General features: G+C 40.9%; 1 protein-coding gene across 1 annotated transcript in view; it reads right to left on the reverse strand.

The window, feature by feature from the left end:
• Nucleotides 1-20,509, reverse strand: part of pkn2 (protein kinase N2) — a 138,113-nt gene that overhangs the window by 23,660 nt on the left and 93,944 nt on the right. Inside the window, 7 exon segments of the mRNA XM_034182478.1 lie at nt 63-138; nt 3,252-3,395; nt 3,489-3,598; nt 11,241-11,426; nt 12,144-12,357; nt 12,541-12,686; nt 19,037-19,166. Coding sequence (XP_034038369.1) covers nt 63-138; nt 3,252-3,395; nt 3,489-3,598; nt 11,241-11,426; nt 12,144-12,357; nt 12,541-12,686; nt 19,037-19,166 — 1,006 coding nt within the window.

A 20,509-nucleotide genomic window follows, 5' to 3' on the forward strand; every position in this document is an offset into this window, starting at 1 on the left:
CCGTACCCCTTCTCGGGAAACACAAACAAAAACTCTGAAGAAGAGAATGCAGTTTGAGTCACCTTGCTGCTTTGAGAAAATCTTCTTTTGTCTTTGCAGTTTTGTCCGTCTCTCAATGACAGGGTTAAAAAATGTTACCTAAAATAAAAGGAGGAGGAAAATTGGGACAAGAGAGAAAAAAAAATTCTCGTTAATACAATGATTAGGACCTTCCATCGTCATCTGTGTGCGTTTTCACATAAGGTTACTGACACAAATTAATATTACTGAGCTCAGAAGTGGATCATTGTTCAGACTTCTGTTCCTCCACAACTGTTCTCACAAAGATACTTGTTCACATTATGGTCACTGAATTAGAAAGAAAAAGTATTCCAGGAATTATCAGGTTTCTGCATACAGAAATATAGCTATTTACACACAACCCTGCTGTGTTGCTATGATACTTTTGCCCGCTGTTGTACTGTATTAAGAGCCCCGTTATACAAGAGCACGAATGCTGTACAAATCGCACAAATTGGAAAAAACAAGCAGAATTTGAGCTGCATTCCTACGTAGGAATGTAGCTCAAATTCTGTTTGTTTTTCATACAGCCATGTACAATGCTGTACAAATACCCAGAATATGGTATGAAGCCGGCTCGAATAATCTGTGAAATTCAGAGTCCAGTAGCTCCCGAATCCAGATCAACCATCCAGAGTGCAGGTCAAATTCGGACATAAACCTTCCCCCACAAAAAAATAAAAACAGAATAAAATAAAGAAGACAAAGAGTAAAAGCACCACAGCACGAAACACCACAATGCCAGCAGAATGCAGCAATATGCAGAATGCCTCTCCAATGCATACGTACCAACTGAGGTCTAAGGCGGAAAGCAAGCCGGGAGGGCGGAGTGCGATGGTCCGCTCTTTTGAAGACCTATCATGTCACACTGCTGGGTGTTGAATGACATCCAACCCATGGACTGATTACATGTAAACCAGGGTCCCCTGACCATTACATCAGTAGAGTGAATGTGTGATCAGACTATTACAGATATCTAATCACCAACATACACACCCGCAGCCGTTATTACTGGCAAGGGTGATAGTAAGATTACTTTCTGAACTGTGCTACACAAAATGTTTTTTGTTTACGTGCTTTGTGCACTCACATCATATTAAAGATATTAAAGACTGCTCTTAACCCATCTGCGGCATTGAGCAGAGACACTCAACAGGGGAAGACTATTATTATCAGCTTTAGGGTGCAGGCAGGATTACTTTGTCCAACATCTTCCAGCCTAGATGCACTTATGAGCTAAGTGGACGTGTCAACATATTCCGCGCCACAGATGGTTTTCCAAGAAGCGGTGAAGGAAGTCAACACCAAGGAGCTGCACTCTTACTGCAGAACATGACAAACCGCAATTTCAACATTAACTCTTTTGGCCAAGAAGAACAGATGGCGCTCCACCAGTCCGTCATTTACAGGAACCTAGAGCTGGTAGAACTGCTGGTGTAATTTGGCGCAGATATCCAATTGGCCAACAGGGAAGGGTGGAGAACAGTCATTTATAGCTACACAGTTGTGCAAGATTTAAGGGGAAAAAAACCCCAACTTTGCAAGCATCACCACCACCAACAACTGCAAAGCAACCAAACGAGGCACTCTTTGTGCTCTTGAATCCAAAATGCGGCGCTGCTTCTAATACAGTGCTTCTCTGTGAAAATTTCAAATAAAATAAAACAAAACAGCCACGCCAAGCAGTTTTGTCAGTACTGAAGTTTTCCCCTTAAATGTGTGTTAACACCAACTGTGCACCTCACCTGAGCTGGAGCCGATCTGTGTGCAAGTGTGTGTGCATCAGCAAGTGCGCATTTGGAGTCCAGAGTGCAGATGGCCCCCTTTTCACCCTCCACAGTCTCCTCTTCCTCAGCGGGGGCACAGATTCAACCTATCATCTTTTATTTTTTTTGTCTTTTAAACTTGTTTTATGTCACACTCAAACACAGCACCTGATGTTCAGCATCACAGTGACAGCCCGTTCAGCTGGCTCTGAGATGCAATGACTCGCTGCACAGCTCACCTGACTGGGCTGTTACAGATACACGTCATGCCTTCTCATGGGTTACGTAACGCATATTTATTATGATCATCATCTTAGCTATAACATCACGTGCACGTGAATTGCACAAATGTCGTTTGAATGACCACTCATATGGCATTCGGGCTGTGACGGGGGTATAAAGAAGACCCCAATGATGTTTAGGGTTAATGTCCGCTGACACAGTAGTTACTACTATTAGCATATGCGGTCATGCCAACATTAACATTAACTGCAGGTACTGTCAACCATATGTGCCAACACTTCATTGGTTAGGAGTTGTTGTTCCAATCCCTGAGGTTTCAGTGCGCTTCTTGCCATAGTTGTTCTTTGCTGTAACCACTAGATGGAGGTTACAGCAAATGTGACCTCTGTTAGCGCTATTAGCATTTTCTTTAACACGGACCTGCAGTATTAAGATGCACCATTTAAAAATAATAATGATGCGTATCCATAACTATTCTCTCCAAATCCTGAAATATGAAATTCACAGAATCACAGTGTTAAATTTGCATCAATGAGTTACATGAATAAAGAAATAGTTATAATGAAGACATAAAACCTAGCCTGGGTTTCCCACATGCCTTCTGACAACCCCATGTGCACATTTCACATCTTTAACACTTCTTTAAATCAACTTTAAACCTTTTAGCTGCAACACTGTAAACCAAGCAGTGAGGGAATAAAACACAGCATACGTCAAACAAACCAGGTGCCGTATATATATTGTATATAGATCAATTTATATTGGCATCATCTTGGTGAAAAGTGATCAGCAGTCATTTTACGCACTCGCAAAGCACTGCTTATTAGTAACTGAGGCAATGCTTGTCATGGGATAGATTTTTGGCTTGGTGCACAAGGTAACTGCATTTGAATTCTTGAAAAACCACAGTTTATGCTTTTTTGTTTCTTTCCCCTTTTGGATGTGTTTACCAACTTCATAGTAGCTGATAAGAGAAGGTGGAAGAGCTTTGTTAAGGTCCTATGTTCCAGAATTTACAAGGACAGTTAAGAGGCCACATTTTTATTCCCTGGTTTAGAAAAACTGAGGATGATACAAAGTGTGAAAATAACACCAATACTGTCCAGAGAGTGTAAAACACCATGACATGAGATCTATTTCATATCGTCTAGCTCTATGCTCTGTGTGTGTGTGTGTGTATACCTCAGCGAACAGCATCCCTTGTGGCTCCAGGTACAGACACATCCCGTGACGCTGGTTATCCAGGAAGTCTTCTAGCCGCAGGAACTTGACAGCACACAGTGAGCGCCAGTCACGCCAGTACACAGAGATCTCCAACTCACGAGACTACAAAAGGCCACAGATTACAAAGCATGAGAAATGTTTCATACCAAGCAACAACAGATCGGAGGGTCCGGAGCTGAATGTTATGCATCTCACCCGATCCAGCTCCAGTGTAAACTTCTGGTCCCAGGCCTGGTTGCTAACCGGCCTCCAGCTCGTCTGTCCAACGACTGTGTTATCAAGCTTCAACACGGCACTGATCTCATCTGAAGAATCACACACATACAAGGTGATGAGCACGGAATTTTACCAGTGTTCCCACATGTGACTAACTCAGCTGCCACCACAGAGGGACTCAATTCATGCAAGTAATCTTCAGAGTCCAAAGTGTTCAAGAGATTTAGGCTGAATCCCAATTCTACCCCTCGGCCCTTCCCCTTACCCCTTCCCCTCCGTTTTGTGCGGGCACGAGAGACAGGTATCCCAATTCTCTTTTTGGAGCGAGGCGGAGGGGTAGGCAGAGGCATAAACCCCTTCAAACGGAGTGAATCTGGATGCACACTCCGTTTAGAGGGGTAGGAGGAGCTTACCGCTGTCTCCAAAGAAACAAACATGGTGCCAAAAGAGTCACACAAATGTAAGTGGTTTTCATTACAAATTATACCGTTTAGAAAGTTATAACTTGCCAAAAAACTTTACAGGCAATTGCCTATGACAGCAACGTGTATGCTGCTGGGTGCATGTTGCATATATTGTCATTCTGAAGAATATCGTAACTTCACTCGTGCTGAGGCGTTATAATGCATATACACACGAATGCTGTGATAAGACACTTTTATATCTCATAATGGAGAAAATCATGATAAAGGATAAGCACGTTAATTTGTATGTTCATAAATCTTTGGATAATATTGATCCCTGCTGTTGGATTTCAAGGTTTGTAACGTGTGTATTTAGTAAACAAACAGGGAGTCCTGAGCGCACTCGTCTCCTAATAAGGTTTCAGGCAGAAAATGAGGAAAAGTTTCTGCGTTCTAAGCAGTCAGCTAAAGACCAATGGGAGTAAGTTGGAAAATATATACACACACATGTATATGTGTAAGACATAACCTGATGTCCTAATCGACTGCTATTATTTTTGTCAAGGAAATTTCTAAAGGAAATAGGGCTGGATGCAAAAAATGAGAGAATTTGAAAAAGAATATAAGATTAACAAAACTAGATGCAGCCCGTAACATACATACAGGTGCTGGTCATATAATTAGAATATCATGAAAAAGTTGATTTATTTCAGTAATTCCATTCAAAAAGTGAAACTTGTATAAAGTATACATTCATTCCACACAGACTGATATATTTAATTTTGATGATTATAACTGACAACTAATGAAAACCCCAAATCAGTATCTCAGAAAATCAGAATATTGTGAAAACAAAACCTATTCAAAAATGTGGGGGAGATTCACAAAGAGTTGACTGCAGCTGGAGTCAGTGCTTCAAGAACCACCACACACAGACGTATGTAAGACATGGGTTTCAGCTGTCGCATTCCTTGTGTCAAGCCACTCTTGAACAAGAGACAGCACTGAATACATACCACAAAATTCTCTGACATGATTGCGATGCGTCGAAGAAATCTGCGTCAGAAAGGCGAGAATTGATGCAGAAAGGCGAGAAAATAAAAAGAGCAAACAGGCTACTGCAACAAGTTACGCTTCGGTTGTCATGTTGACAAACAGTGAAGACGGCACTTTAAGCAAAACAACGTGATGACGTCAAACTCAAGAGACAGGCATAGTTCCACCCCCCCAAGGCAGAGGGGTGTCTCAATTCATAGGGCTAGAGGCATACCCCTTCACCTTACCCCTTGTTTTAAAGGGGTAGGGGTAGGGCCAAGGGGAAGGGGAAGAAAAGAGAATTGAGATTGGGCCTTATTATTACGTTTGGTCATCCAGTCAATACTGTGCATTACATTTCATTTCACTGGACTCCTCCAAAGCCTGACAGCATAGCTGTACTATGACACTTTACTTTGCCCTGCTACATTTTCTGAAAAGTGTTAAATCTTTCATACATCACTGCCACGCTATCGAGAAAACAATTTCTCCTCATGGAGGCCACCTTTAACCACTGAAGAAATGACCATGTTGACCCAAATAAACAACTTTTTTTTTCTTGGAAACACATCTGAAAAATATGGGATCATCTTATAATCACAGACTACATTTTTACATGGCATAACTCCGCAACAGTAGGTGGCGCCTAATGCCTGTGAACTGATTGTGCTCTTCTGCTCGTCTCTCATGCCTCTTGCATAAAAGCAAGTCATGAGCTTCATGCTCTCAGGCACCATTTACATTCACTGTGCAAAATGGTGCTTCTCTGCATTTTAAACCTGCAGTTATTTATCTTTAAAGATCATTACAAGAACCTGCACAGACCAGCCATAGCACTGATTTTTAGGTTATGTTACTATCCTATAAAATTATTCACAGACTAGCATCTCCCTACTTAGCTGACCTAAATAAACTCTACGTACCGGCCCGGACTCTGCATTTTCAGGGCGCAGGACTACTTTGTGTCCCTAAAGTGAATAAAAGGTCTGCAGGCCACAGAGCCTTCTCTTACTGTGCACCTGTCTTGTGGAATGATCTCCCTGTGGAGATAAAACAGTCAGATTCCATAGCTAGGGATGGGTATCAAGAAACGGTTCCTTTCGGGTATCGTTAAGAAATGATTCGATCCACTGACATCAATAAGCTTTTTGCTTAACGATTCTGTTATTGGTCCTTCAGAGTGGCCGTTGTTTTGGGGGGTGTATGTCAGGAAAATGATCATTTCTCTACACTGATTACAGACCCTGCAGCAGGTCTGTAATCAACTTTTCTGCAGCACGGCTTTGCTTTGAACCTTGAACCAATCGAAGCAGTGGTTTGCAGATTGAAGCAGTGCTTCGATCTATTGCTTCGTTTATTCTTTCTTTCTTTCGCTTAATTTTCCCCCGCTAAAACCATAAAGAGCATATGTCTGTGAGTATTATTTACCTTTTCTATGTTAAACCAACCTGTTATGGTCTCCTGAAACAGTTGACAGATGTATTTTATAACTTAAAAACAGGAGCGATGCTAACGAGTTAGCATGTCTATGACATTTTCAATGTTAAAAGTTAGCATTAAGCAGTTGCAGCTGTCATCACGTTCGGGTGCATTTGTTTTCAAATTGTAATATTTTTTAAATTTATTTTTGTTTATATATTAATAATCTAATGTTTATTATATACAATATATACTTATTATATAAAATTTTAGAGAAAGAGACAAAAAGAACCTGAATACAACCCCTGGCAAAAATTATGGAATCACCGGCCTCGGAGGATGTTCATTCAGTTGTTTAATTTTGTAGAAAAAAAGCAGATCACAGACATGACACAAAACTAAAGTCATTTCAAATGGCAACTTTCTGGCTTTAAGAAACACTATAAGAAATCAAGAAAAAAATATTATGGCAGTCAGTAACGGTTACTTTTTAGACCAAGCAGAGGAAAAAAATATGGAATCACTCAATTCTGAGGAAAAAATTATGGAATCACCCTGTAAATTTTCATCCTCAAAACTAACACCTGCATCAAATCAGATCTGCTCGTTGACATTGACCCTGTGCCATGACACTGACCCTACGTGTCTTCTTGCAAGGAATGTTTTCGCAGTTTTTGCTCTATGGCAAGATGCATTATCATCTTGTAAAATGATTTCATCATCCCCAAACATCATTTCAATTGTCCAAAATATCAATGTAAACTTGTGCATTTATTGATGATGTAATGGCAGCCATCTCCCCAGTGCCTTTACCTGACATGCAGCCCCATATCATCAATGACTGTGGAAATTTACATGTTCTCTTCAGGCAGTCATCTTTATAAATCTCATTGGAACGGCACCAAACAAAAGTTCCAGCATCATCACTTTGCCCAATGCAGATTCGAGATTCATCACTGAATATGACTTTCATCCAGTCATCCACAGTCCACGATTGCTTTTTCTTAGCCCATTGTAACCTTGTTTTTTTTCTGTTTAGGTGTTAATGATGGCTTTCGTTTAGCTTTTCTGTATGTAAATCCCATTTCCATTAGGCGGTTTCTTACAGTTCGGTCACAGACGTTGACTCCAGTTTCCTCCCATTCGTTCCTCATTTGTTTTGTTGTGCATTTTCTGTCTTGACGCTTTGATGTCTTCCTTGGTCTACCAGTATGTTTGCCTTTAACAACCTTCTCATGTTGTTTGTATTTGGTCCAGAGTTTAGACACAGCTGACTGTGAACAACCAACATCTTTTGCAGCATTGCATGATGATTTACTCTCTTTTAAGAGTTTGATAATCCTCTCCTTTGTTTCAATTGACATATCTCGTGTTGGAGCCATGATTCATGTCAGTCCACTTTGTGCAACAGCTCTCCAAGGTGTGTTCACTCCTTTTTAGATGCAGACTAATGAGCAGATCTGATATGATGCAGGTGTTAGTTTTGGGGATGAAAATTTACAGGGTGATTCCATAATTTTTTCCTCTGCTTGGTCTAAAAAAAGTAACCATTACTGACTGCCACAATCTTTTTTCTTGACTTCTTATAGTGTTTCTTAAAGCCAGAAAGTTGCCATTTGAAATGACTTTAGTTTTGTGTCATGTCTGTGATCTGCTTTTTTTCTACAAAATTAAACAACTGAATGAACATCCTCCAAGGCCGGTGATTCCATAATTTTTGCCAGGGGTTGTAGAAACACAACAGAAAATATAAAACCAACAATGAATATACATAAATAAATAAATAAATACATACATACAGAAATAAATAAGTGTTTCCTGTGAACACCTAGTGACTCTTACACCTCCATTTCATCCCTGTCTTATTTAAGTTTAATGACAATTTCGGGCATCTTTTCCGGATGCCCCTGGACGCCTCGCTGGAGAGGTGTTCCGGGCACGTCCCACTGAGAGGAGGCCCCGGGGAAGACCCAGGACACGCTGGAAGGACTACATCTCTCGGCTGGCTTGGGAACGCCTTGGGGTTCCCCCGGAGGAGCTGGGGGAGGTGTGTGTGGATCGGGAGGTCTGGGCGGCTTTGCTTGAGCTGCTGCCCCCGCGGCCCGACTCCGGATAAAGCGAAAGAAAATGGATGGATCGATGGATGTTTCGGTCAAACCATATTTTCAATGTGTTAATTTCTTCAGTGATTTCCTCCAGAACTATCTGCCAAACTAGAAAACTGCTGCATCCTAGTAAGAGCAGAATACTACTGGAATGAATTTGAATAAGGAAAGTTGTTTTTTTCTCACCAAAATGGATGCTGCACTCACTGCAGTTTATTGTCTGGAATAGTCCCAGATTGCATTTCAGAGCTTCTAGAATTCAAACATTTTCGTGCAGGTGGTGTTTGGGGGTAATTTTGGGTTTCAGCTTTTTTTGTTTTTCAGCACTTTCATCCCTGAATGTCTCAATCGCGAGTCACATTTGTGCTGATTAAAGTCACTAACCTGACTCCTGTCTTGTTGCGAGAAAGAAACGAGAATCGTCCTCCGTTGTGTTCGCACAGCTCCAAACGCTGCACGGCTCTCTGTCGAGTCAATTTAGAATGATAGAGTCCAGTCGGAATTAATAACTTAAAAGTGAAACACCGTTTTGTTTATTTTTATTTATGTTCAGAGATCAAGGATACAGTGACCAATTTCATATTTATTTACTTTAAGACTCAATGAAATACATAGAAAACCTGTAAAGCCTACTTTTAGTACAAAATACAAAATATTGATAAGGGAATGGATAAGGAATCGGATCGATAAGCAGAATCGATAATGGCATCGATATCGATAAAATCTTATCAATACCCATCCCTACTTAAGACGCATCTATTCTCCTTCTCGTATGGCCAGTATGGAACTATGCTTCCTATCCCTTTAATTCTTCTTATTAGCAATGGAACAGGTTTCTATCTCACTTCTTCTAAATTCTGGGTCTGTTAGTGAAGCTCAAAGCTAGCTGCCAGCAATCGCTTTAATATTCTCTCGGCTTCCATGTCGATTTACTGTTGGTTAGCTCATACCTTAGTTGCAGTTATTTCTGACCGCCTGATTCTGCTCCTTTTCTCTCTGTCTGAGGCACTGCAGAAACGGCATGAGGCTGATGGCTACGCACGCTAGAGCGCTGACCATGAGATGTCCTGGCTGAAGCTGACGCACCTCTCTTAGCCACTGCAGTCTGCTTTTGGAATGCAGTCTCATAAACAGACCATCAGCCAGGGCATCAAAATATGGAAAGCATTACTGACAAAGTGGCAAAAACCTTTTCTGAAAGCCTGGAATCTCCGCTCAATGGTATGTGATGGCCAGCTGAGAAGAGTAGCTATTATTATAAGTTATCCCACATAATGTAAACTAAGGTTGAGAAACGTATGTGTATGAACTAAAGCAGAACAGTGAGATAGCTGAAAATCTAAAAAATGCTACAGCAATAAATGAGACATGGATTGCTTTGTTTTGGGTGAGGAATACCCAATTCTAACAATAACTTTGTAGTGCAAGGTCAAGATCACAACCTTTTAGCAAGGCTGGTAACATTTTCAGTGTTTCCTGCTAATTTGCTTCTGTTTTTTATTCATTTTCCCACTCAGCTTTCTTTAACATAATATGATTATTATATATAATTATTTGTGAGATGTCCATGACTGTACTGCTGTATGTAATGATCAATAACATATGTGTATTTGTATTTTGTTGCAAATGTTTGGTTTCTATACATAGCATACAAGGAAAAGACTCATATATACCACAATCAGACAAGAATGGGCCGTGGCAGTCTTGCATAACATATAGGCAAATCAGCAAGCAGACATTCTAAATAGTGATAATACCACAATGAGATAACCTTAACCTTAAGCCCGTCTTGGATCATATATGAACTAACAAACAAATCAAAGAGTGATAATACCACATTCAGAAAATGATACGAGAATCTTGGATAATGTATGACAGCACGAATAAGCATATCAAGGACCGATAATAACAAAGACACACACACACACACAAAAAAAACTTAAACCTCAGACAGTCTTGGACAACAAACATGTCAAGCAGTGGTAATGCCACTCTCAGAAAACCTTGAAATCCTAAAACAGTCTTGGATAAAGAATGAGCACATTACCAAACATGTCAAAGACTGAAAATATGTCAATCACAAATTTTAAACCTTTTTAACAATCAGACTAGATACTTTAAAGTCATGATAACCTTGGTATCATTGCATCATGCTTCTACTACCCACAAAATGGCATTCAGAGAATTTGAGAAATGTGGCAATGCATGTTCTTATCAATAACAGTTTGTAACTTGCACAGAACATTCAGTGGAACTTATTACTCATTTAGAAAGCAAAAATCAACATAAGCACTGAAATCTAGTGTCCCTTGCTGCAATGTGTGACAGGCTGACAGCTAACAATTAATATAAATCATCAAGATATCAAGAAAATAATTACTATCCAATCATGTTTGACAAATACAAGATTAGTCTTTAGATTCATTCAAGGCCACGACACTAATCAAAATCCTTGTCTGTTAGACCTTAGTGACCTGACTGTAGTCCTACAAACACGACTGCCTTTTGTGCTGATGGCAGTTGTGGCCACTTGTTGATTTGGCTGATTTGTTCTGATAAAAATGTTTTTAGAAGACGAATAAATTTGCCCCTGAAATCAGCTAGCTGCTGCTGGAATTTGAATCATTTCTGGAGAAATCCCTGAACACGTTTTATTAAAAAAAAAAAATGAAATACGACTTTTTATAAGAACAAATTTATGACATTTGAATTTCTCATGATGGAAGAAAATAATATGGGTACTTGTGTTTGAAGTCAGAAGTACTTACTGGAGAGGTCCTCGCTCTTTGTCAGGTTACGTGAGCTCACACTGCGGTTTCGGTTTGCTCGGCTAATGAAGGACGCGCGGTTCTCGCTGGGACTCCAGCCTGGCAGTGGAACAGATGCAGCTTTGGAGCGACCGGGGACAGTTTCCAAAAGATCCTGACAGCCCATGAGCCTGACATCTAACGTGCCTGGAGGTGAAGTGGAACAGCAGACCCTTCCAATCGCTACCGTTCAATGTTGTACACATTCAGTAAATTACAACTGGTGCAAATATTTGAATAGGGCAACACGGTGGATTAGTGGTTAGTACTGTTGCCTCACAGTGAGAAGGTCATGGGTTGAATTCCTACCTGTGGTTTTTCTGTGTGGAGTTTGCGTGTTCTCCTCGTGTTTGCGTGGGTTCTCTCCGGGTGCTCCGGCTTCCTCCCACATCCAAAGACATGCAGGTTAGGTGGACTGGAAACTTTAAATTGTCTGTAGGTGTGCGTGCGGGTGTGAATGTGTTTGTTTGTCTATATGTGGCCCTGCGACAAACTGGCGTCCTGTCCAGGGTGTACCTCCTCCTCATGCTCTATGACTGCTGGCATAGGTTCCAGCCCCCCGCGACCCTTAATTGGATTAAGTGGTTGAAGATGAGTGTGTGTAAATATTTAAATTTATTTTCCAAGTCTAGCAGGTGATGGGAGCTAAACTTGTTTCTCATTAATGCAAAAATAGTTTTTCATATTGTACCCTGATAACCTCAGAGCTGAATATCCAGTAAGTAATATCCGGGCTACAGACAGCACATTAGGAGTCACTGTGTATTTATTTAGAGGCCTTACTTTAAATTCTCGCCAATATAAAAATTACATCAAACTGTGATTCCACACCAGTAATGGCTGTCCTGCTGATGAATGCATTACCTGTGAGTGCAGCGGGCTTGGTCACGGTGCTGTACTGGTTCTGTGTGGAGATGATACTGGATCTGGGACTGAGGGCTGGCGAGGACAGCAGAGACAACTCTTCCATAATGCTGCTGCTGCGTGGGTGGTTTTTGGGCAATTCACTGAGCCGTTCCTCGAGTGAGTGTCGCAGGAGATCAAGTTTTTGACTGGACTCATTAAAGCGAGCCTGTGCCTGAAGAGACAGTATCAGAAAAAGGAGGGAAGGAAGCAGAAAAGGAAACATCAGATATCAGCATCAGTTTCATTTAACTCTGCGAACCTTCATAAAGTTTAAAGGTTAGGAATTTATTTTTTTTACTGATAATTTCTGACTTTTAGAAGCTGTGGACTGTTGGGCGCTCAGAAGTAAGTGTACCTCTGAATGTGCTCTCTTTTCTGTGACTTTTCCAGAGCCCAGCAGTTTCATAACGTTCTTGGCTCCTTCAGCCACAGCAGACTCTATCCTGGCGTGGTGACACAGCTCCTCCACCCGCAGGTCCAACGGGCTGATGATGGGTTTGTCTGCATGTGACAAGTTTCATTAGTTACAGACATCATATTCATAGACACGGAGTAAAAAAAAAAAACTTAAATGTCTGATCCATGAGTGTGAAACCCAAATCATCCTGTATAAGGACGTTACATGATGTGCGCAAACCACCCACTTGTTCAGTGTAATTATGAAACTATAGATAAAACAATTACTACGTTTACATGGACAGCAATAATCCAATTATTAATCCTGTTCTAAATATGACAATATTTAGATTATAGTGTTTACATAAGTTATTTTTTTTAAAGAATATTTCATTCATATTCCCATTTACACATCACAAGGCTTACACCAATGAATGACTCATATGACGTCCCCTAGGTCAGACACGTTCCAAAAGAGATCGGAGCATTCATTGTCTTAATTAGAATATTGCGTACTCTAATTATGACCTTATTTGGGTTAAGATAATCAGACAAAGCTGTCTATGTAATCATAGTCAGTGATAATGCAGCAAAGATTTGACAGAATTGCAAGGAAATCCTAGACATGACTACATGATATCAAAATTGAAATTGTAACAGATACAAAATTTATTGGTGATTTATTGATGATAAATTAAGTTGGAAAACATTAATTATGTTAAATGTAAAATGTCAAAAGCCACAGTAATTCTGCATAAAGCACAAGACTTCCACTCCCAACATTCATTAACCATTTTATATCATACATTACTTGTTCCATATATGACATATTGTGTTGAGGTTTGGGGAAATACATATAAAACTAATACTAATCCAGTATTTCTGTTGCAAAAGAAAGCTATAAGAATTATCAGTAATAAACCATATCGTGAGCCAACAAATCCATTATTTGCCCATTTACAAATTTTAAAATTCTGGGACTTGGTTGATTACATCACAATACAAATTATGTATAAAGTTAAAAATAAACGTTTGCCTCAACATGTCCAGGATCTGTTTAAAATGAGGGACCCCAGCTACAATTTGAGAAGAACCAAACTACTGTAAAAAGTCATTGTGTTTCTGTTAAAGGTGTTAATATTTGGAATAATTGTCCTGATAATATTAAACTACTTGGTACCTTAGTATAATAAGGTAATTATATATAATAATATAATTACCCGTTACAGCTTGTAGAATTAGGTTTACCAATTTTGTTGTGCTTGAATTTTCATCTTAGGTGCACGTCCACTGTGAGAGACAATCTAAAAAAAAAAAAAAAAAAAAAAAACGGAAATCATAATGTATGATGTTTTTAATAATTTATTTCTATGTTACTGCTGCAAATAAGTATTTGAACACCTGTGAAAATAAATGTTAATAATTGGTGCAGTAACCTTTTTTTGCAATTACAGAGGTCAAACATTTCCTGTAGTTTTTCACCAGATTTGCACACACTGCAGCAGGGATTTTGGTCCACTCCTTCATACAGATCTTCTCTAGATCTTTCAGGTTTGGAGTTTCAGCTCCCTCCAAAGATTTTCTACTGAGTTCAGGTCTGGAGACTGACCAGGCCACTCCAGGTCCTTGAAATGCTTCTTACGGAGCCGCTCCTTAGTTGCCCTGGCTAGGTGTTTGGGGTCGTCATGCTGGAAGACCCAGCCATGACCCATCTTCAATGCTCTTACTGAGGGAAGGAGGTTGTTTGCCAAAATCTCACAATACATGACCCCATCCGTCCTCCCTTCAATACGGTGCAGCCGTGCTGTCCCCTTTGCAGAAGAGCACCCCCAGAGTATGATGTTTCCACCCCCATGCTTCATGGTTGGGATGGTTTTCTTGGGGTTGTTCTCATCCTCTAAACATGGTAAGTGGAGTTGATTCCAAAAAGCTCTATTCTGGTCTCATCTGACCACATGACCTTCTCCCATGCTTCCTCTGGATCATCCAGATGGTCACTGGTGAACTTCAAACGGGCCTGGACATGTGCTGGCTTGAGCAGGGGGACCTTGCTGCCTTGCAGAATTTTAAACCATGACAGCATCATGTGTTACTAATGTAATCTTTGTGACTGTGGTCTCAGCTCTCTTCAGGTCATTGACCAGGTCCTCCTGTGTAGTTCTGAGCTTTCTCAGAATCATCCTTACCCCACAAAGTGAGATCTTGCATGGAATCCCAGACCGAGGGAGATTGACAGTCATCTTGTGTTTCTTCCACTTTCTAATAAATAATCATAACAGTTGTTATCTTCTACCAAGCTGCTTGCCTGTTGTCCTGTAGTCCATCCCAGCCTTGTGCAGCTCTACAGTTTTGTCCCTGGTGTCCTTAGACAGCTCTTTGGTCTTGGCTCTGGTGGACAGGTTGGAGTGTGATTGATTGAGGGTGTCAACAGGTGTCTTTTATACAGGTAACAAGTTCAAACTGGTGAAATTAATACAGATAAAGACTGCAGAATAAGAGGGCTTCTAAAAGAAAAATTAACAGGTCTGAGTGAGCCAGAATTCTTGCTGGTTGGTAGGTGTTCAAATACTTATTTGCAGCAGTAACATACAAATAAATAAATAAATAAATAAAAATCATTGTGATTTCTGGATTATTTTTTTGAGATTATGTCTCTCACAGTGGACATGCACCTAAAATGAAAATTTCAAACCCCTCCATGATTTCTAAGTGGGAGAACTTGCAAAACTGCAGGGTGTTCAAATACTTATTTCACCTCACTGTGTGTATATATACACATACATACACACATATATATATATATACATATATATATATATACCGTATTTTCCGGACTATAAGTCGCACTTTTTTACATGTTTTGGCAGGGGGTGCGACCTATACTCCAGTGCGACTTATAAATGAAAAATATACCGGTAGATTCTCAATTAATTTACCGTAATAAAACAATTTTACGTGACAGAGTCGCTCTAAGATTTAAAATGGCCGGAAATGCAATGCATCATGGGCACTGTAGTATGGCAGCCGTCCTATAGGTCACGCTGGTCGCGATAACCAATCAGAGAACAGAACATTGGACGCGTATTCCTCACTTCACCCAGACAATGATTGTGAAACAGCGTGTGAAGCAGACGAACACGGTGCTTATTCCGGGAGGGCTAACAAAACAGCTTCAACCCTTGGATATCAGTGTGAGCAGAGTTGATGCTCAGAGCTGTGTGGGAGCACTGGGTGAGCGACGGCGGAGGATTAGCATCTGCACTTGGAAGGAGCTGGCTTCGACACCACAGGGAGGTCATGAGCTGCGCAGGTAGGTGCTGCATGGTTCGGCTCGCAATGTGGTCCGCAAAATGCAAACATATCCATAGGTAAAATGCAGCTCACGAGAGGGTGCTCAAGGCTTGTGTGACTGTTCCTGAGACTTCTGACTACCATAGAAAAATAGAAATTTCAACATTACTGATAACTTAACAAGACAATGGAGAAGGCCAGAAAAAAATGCCACCAAAAAGAAAAGGATACTCTGCAGATTACAAGTTGCGACTGGTGAAATATGCATCCGAAAACGGTAATTGATCAGCAGAGAGAGAGTTTGGAGTGAGTGAGAAACTTGTGAGGGACTGGAGGAAAGCAGAGGTTACTCTAACCACCATGAAAAAAAACAAAAAAAGCTAATCGCGGGCTAAAAGCTAGACGGCCACAGCTAGAGGAACGAGTCCGCACATGGGTGCTCGAACAATGTGCAGATATTATCATCATAATATCATAATATTATCATCTGAACTTTCATGTTAAGTTAACATACCTGTATGTCCATGCGACTTATACTCCAGTGTGACTTATCTATGGTTTATTTTTTCTTTATAATGGATAAAGTGGCTGGTGCGACTTATACTCCGGTGCGACTTATAGTCCGGAAAATACGGTATATACACACACACACACACACACACACATATATACATACAGTGGTCCCTCACTATAATGTGGTTCACCTTTCACGGCCTCGCAGTTTCGTGGATTTTTTTTAGTGCAATTTTGCATGCTTTTTTTTTTTTTTAACAGCACATTGTGTTCTGCATCCTTATCAGGCAGGCCGGTCGCGGCACCGGTCGGCATCACCGCGATTGCTCTCACTGCCTCCGATGCGCTTACTGAGTCTGCGGGCTCGGTAAACACAGCAGTGGGCCACTCACACTGCCATCCTGTCTGCTGTGCGGAGCTGCGCCAAATCGCGCAACAGGTCCAGAGACTACGGTCGCTGTTTTGATGCAGATGTTGACCGCAGCCGCAGAGCTCCGTGGCCACCGAGAGAGGACTTGGATTCTTTGCGGGTCCCGCATCTATACCTCTGGAGGCAGTGAGAAGGGAGAGTTCTGCATGTGTGTGTTTACAATATTCTCGCCCAGAAGAAAAAAAGAGTGTTTACACAGGAGAGAAAAGAGAGAAAATGTTAATGCCTGTTTGAGAAAAGTGTATAAAGTGTGTAGTGAGGGGTTTTACAGCCTTAAAACATCTATAATAATTGCAAAAAATAGCGCTGACTACTTCGCGGATTTCGCTTATCGCGGGTTATTTTTAGAACATAACTCCCACAATAAACGAGGGACCACTGTGTATATATATATATATATATATATATATATATATATATATAAATAAATTCTGAATTCTAATTCTAAATACACAATGTTTTCAATGACACTTGGAGGTACACTTCCAAAATGTTCTGTAGTTTTACAATCTACAGTACCCTATAAACCAAACAAGGTCCAACATTGTCAGCACGCTATGTAAAAATGTGCTGGAGAATCATATTTCTTCCAAATGAAATCTTGTTCTGACATAGGCGTAAGAGGTGGGGTCTATTTGGGGGGGGACACCAAATTTGCCCGAATTTCAGAAACCAGGCCACTCCAGAACCTTGAAATGCTTCTTACGGAGCCCTCCTTAGTTGCCCTGGCTGTGTGTTTGGGGTCATTGTCATGCTGGAAGACCCAGCCATGACCCATCTTCAATGCTCTTAAGGAGGGAAGGAGGTTGTTTGCCAAAACCTCACAATACATGACCCCATCCATCCTCCATTCAATACGGTGCAGTCGTCCTGTCCCCTTTGCAGAAGAGCACCTCCAGAGTATGATGTTTCCACCCCCATGCTTCACGGTTGGGATGGTTTTCTTGGGGTTGTTCTCATCCTCTAAACATGGTAAATGGAGTTGATTCTAAAAAGCTCTATTCTGGTCTCATCTGACCACATGACCTTCTCCCATGCCTCCTCTGGATCATACAAATGGTCACTGGTGAACTTCAAATGGGCCTGGACATGTGCTGGCTTGAGCGGACATGTGCTGGCTTGAGCAGGGGGACCTTGCTGCCCTGCAGGATTTTAAACCATGACAGCATCATGTGTTACTTAATGTAATCTTGCCTGTTGTCCTGTAGTCCATCCCAGCCTTGTGTAGGTCTACAGTTTCGTCCCTGGTGTCCTTAGACAGCTCTTTGGTCTTGGTTATGGTGGACAGGTTGGAGTGTGATTGATTGAGTGTGTGAACAGGTGTCTTTTATACAGGTAACAAGTTCAAACAGGTGCAGTTAATACAGGTAAAGAGTGCAGAATAAGAGGGCTTCTTAAAGAAAAATTAACAGGTCTGTGAGAGCCAGAATTCTTGGTGGTTGGTAGGGGAACAAATACTTATTTTATGCAATAAAATGCAAATTAATGATTTAAAAATCATACTATGTGAAGTGTTCCTATGATAAAAACTACAGACCTCTCCATTCTTTGCAGGTGGAAAAACCTGCAAAACTGACAGGGGGTCACATACTTATTTTCCCCTCTGTATATAACCTCTTTGGTTGGTCCACAGGTGGCCTTTAGTTCTCTTACTCTCCACCAGGAGGCAGCACTGCTTGGGCTTTGGACTGGAAGGAGTGGGCTTCATGCTGGCATTTACAACCCTAGACCCTGGCACTAGACTCTATAGAGTTGAAAACATCTGTTTTACTTCTACACTGATGATGGTCATCACACTTTCGAGTAAAATTTCATCAATTTTTTTTTTTTGGCCTTTGGAATATTTTTTAGACATAAACATATTTTCCTTAACATGGCCCATGTCCGAATGTCCCAGCCCATCTGCCCGAATTTGAGCATTTTGCCGAGCCCAGGGGGGCGATTGCCCCCCCTGCCCCCCACCTCCTAAGCCTATGTGTTCCGACCATCAGTTTATTTTTTATTTTGTCTATCAATTCATTTCTCATCCCTTGTTTCTTTACTCCAGCAATAACCAACACTGTGCCGGATGCAGTGATCAGCTGCATGAACAGATAAGCATAACTTCATGCTTCTAACGTCTATTTTAGCACCATTTCTCTGTTAATGTGTGTATATATGTTGTGTTTTCTCTTTCTTATCTTATCATAAAGCAGTCATGCTGACGGATCAACATGCTCACCCATCACATCGTTGCTATCGAAGCTCAGCTCATTAGCCTGGCTGGCCTTAAGGATCTGCATCCTGATAAACTCGATCTTCATTTTGCTGTCCTGGAGCATCTGCTGGGCCGTCGCGAGCAACTTACGATCCTGTGAACAAAACCAGAAAGCAACCGTCATTGTTTTGGTTGATGACAGACTGAATCAAGCTGCTCTTTTTCATGACATTAGTATTGTACTTTACAGATGAGGCCAAACGCTGGCCTTCATTTATGCTCATTGTGTCGTGTTGCATGCACGTAGCACAGCCGCTTCATGCCCTTAACTGGAAACAAAGAACGAGCCGCTACATGGAAAATCTTATTCACTAAAAATTAAGGTGGAATGTCGCTGTGCGCCGTGTGTTGTAATTGCTGACCCTCTTATGTGTGCAAACACACATGCACACACACACACACAGCACAGTAAGCAAACTCCACCCAGAATTCCTCCGTGCGCGGTGACAGTGCCGCATGTAGGAAAGACCTCTGTTCAGCAGGCATTTCCTCCCTGACATCACGACACAGCTATTTCCAGCTGGAAGGTGCTTTCCGCCATCTGACCAGGCAACGTCAATTACAACTCTTACTACAGCAGAGTGGTGGCGGTTTTCAAATGTTCTGCACTCACTCCACTGAGGTCGGCGAATGTGCCCGAAGCCACTGACGTCCTTTGTTTAATTTACACTCAGTATTTGATGAAGCTTCACTCTGATAAGCTCAGTTTCTTCTCATTTAAAACCATCTGTGAAGTTTTGCTTCACATTTACTTGCTTTACTTTCATTCCTACTGACACCAAACTGAAACCACCCTCAGTATCTTGTTAGATCAAAGTTTAGGACTCTAAGGCCCTCTGGCCACATGTTGCTTTTTGTTTTCCTCCTCCTCTTTTTTTTCTGGTGTAAAAATGCTGAAACAAAGCCCAGAAACGCTTCATTCCAGCGGTTTCAGTAATGGGGAGTGTCATAAAGTAGTCACCCTCAGTAGGACCATAATATCTGTCAAATCTGCTATCACATTAGTTTTTTTCTGCCTTCTTTTGTAAAAGATTTTGAGTAAAGAAAAAAATATCAGCTAACTGTAGACAGAAACAGCAAAAATAAACCACTCCCCCAACTACCTGGAAAAAAATGCTGCAGTGAAGTCACAGCATCTTTCTGAGAGCTTCAGGGATTTTCAATGCAAATGTTCAGAGCAGCTCACAAAAATAAAAATAAAAATAAATGATAAAAGCCCTTTGAAAAGAAAAGAAAAGAAAAAAAAAAGATGCTGGGTCTGAAGCTTTCTGTTCTTTAGTACAACTGAAAAAAAATGCACAAAACACTATGGACACAGGGCCTAACACATTCAGCCAGTCTGTTAACCACAAGACTAAAAAAACCTTGCCAAATTCTACACATCAGTTTTAATAAGCAATTATGTGATAAATATACATTACTGTGCAAGCCAAAGAA

This window comes from Thalassophryne amazonica, chromosome 12, assembly GCF_902500255.1.
Source record: "Thalassophryne amazonica chromosome 12, fThaAma1.1, whole genome shotgun sequence".
NCBI lineage: Eukaryota > Metazoa > Chordata > Actinopteri > Batrachoidiformes > Batrachoididae > Thalassophryne > Thalassophryne amazonica.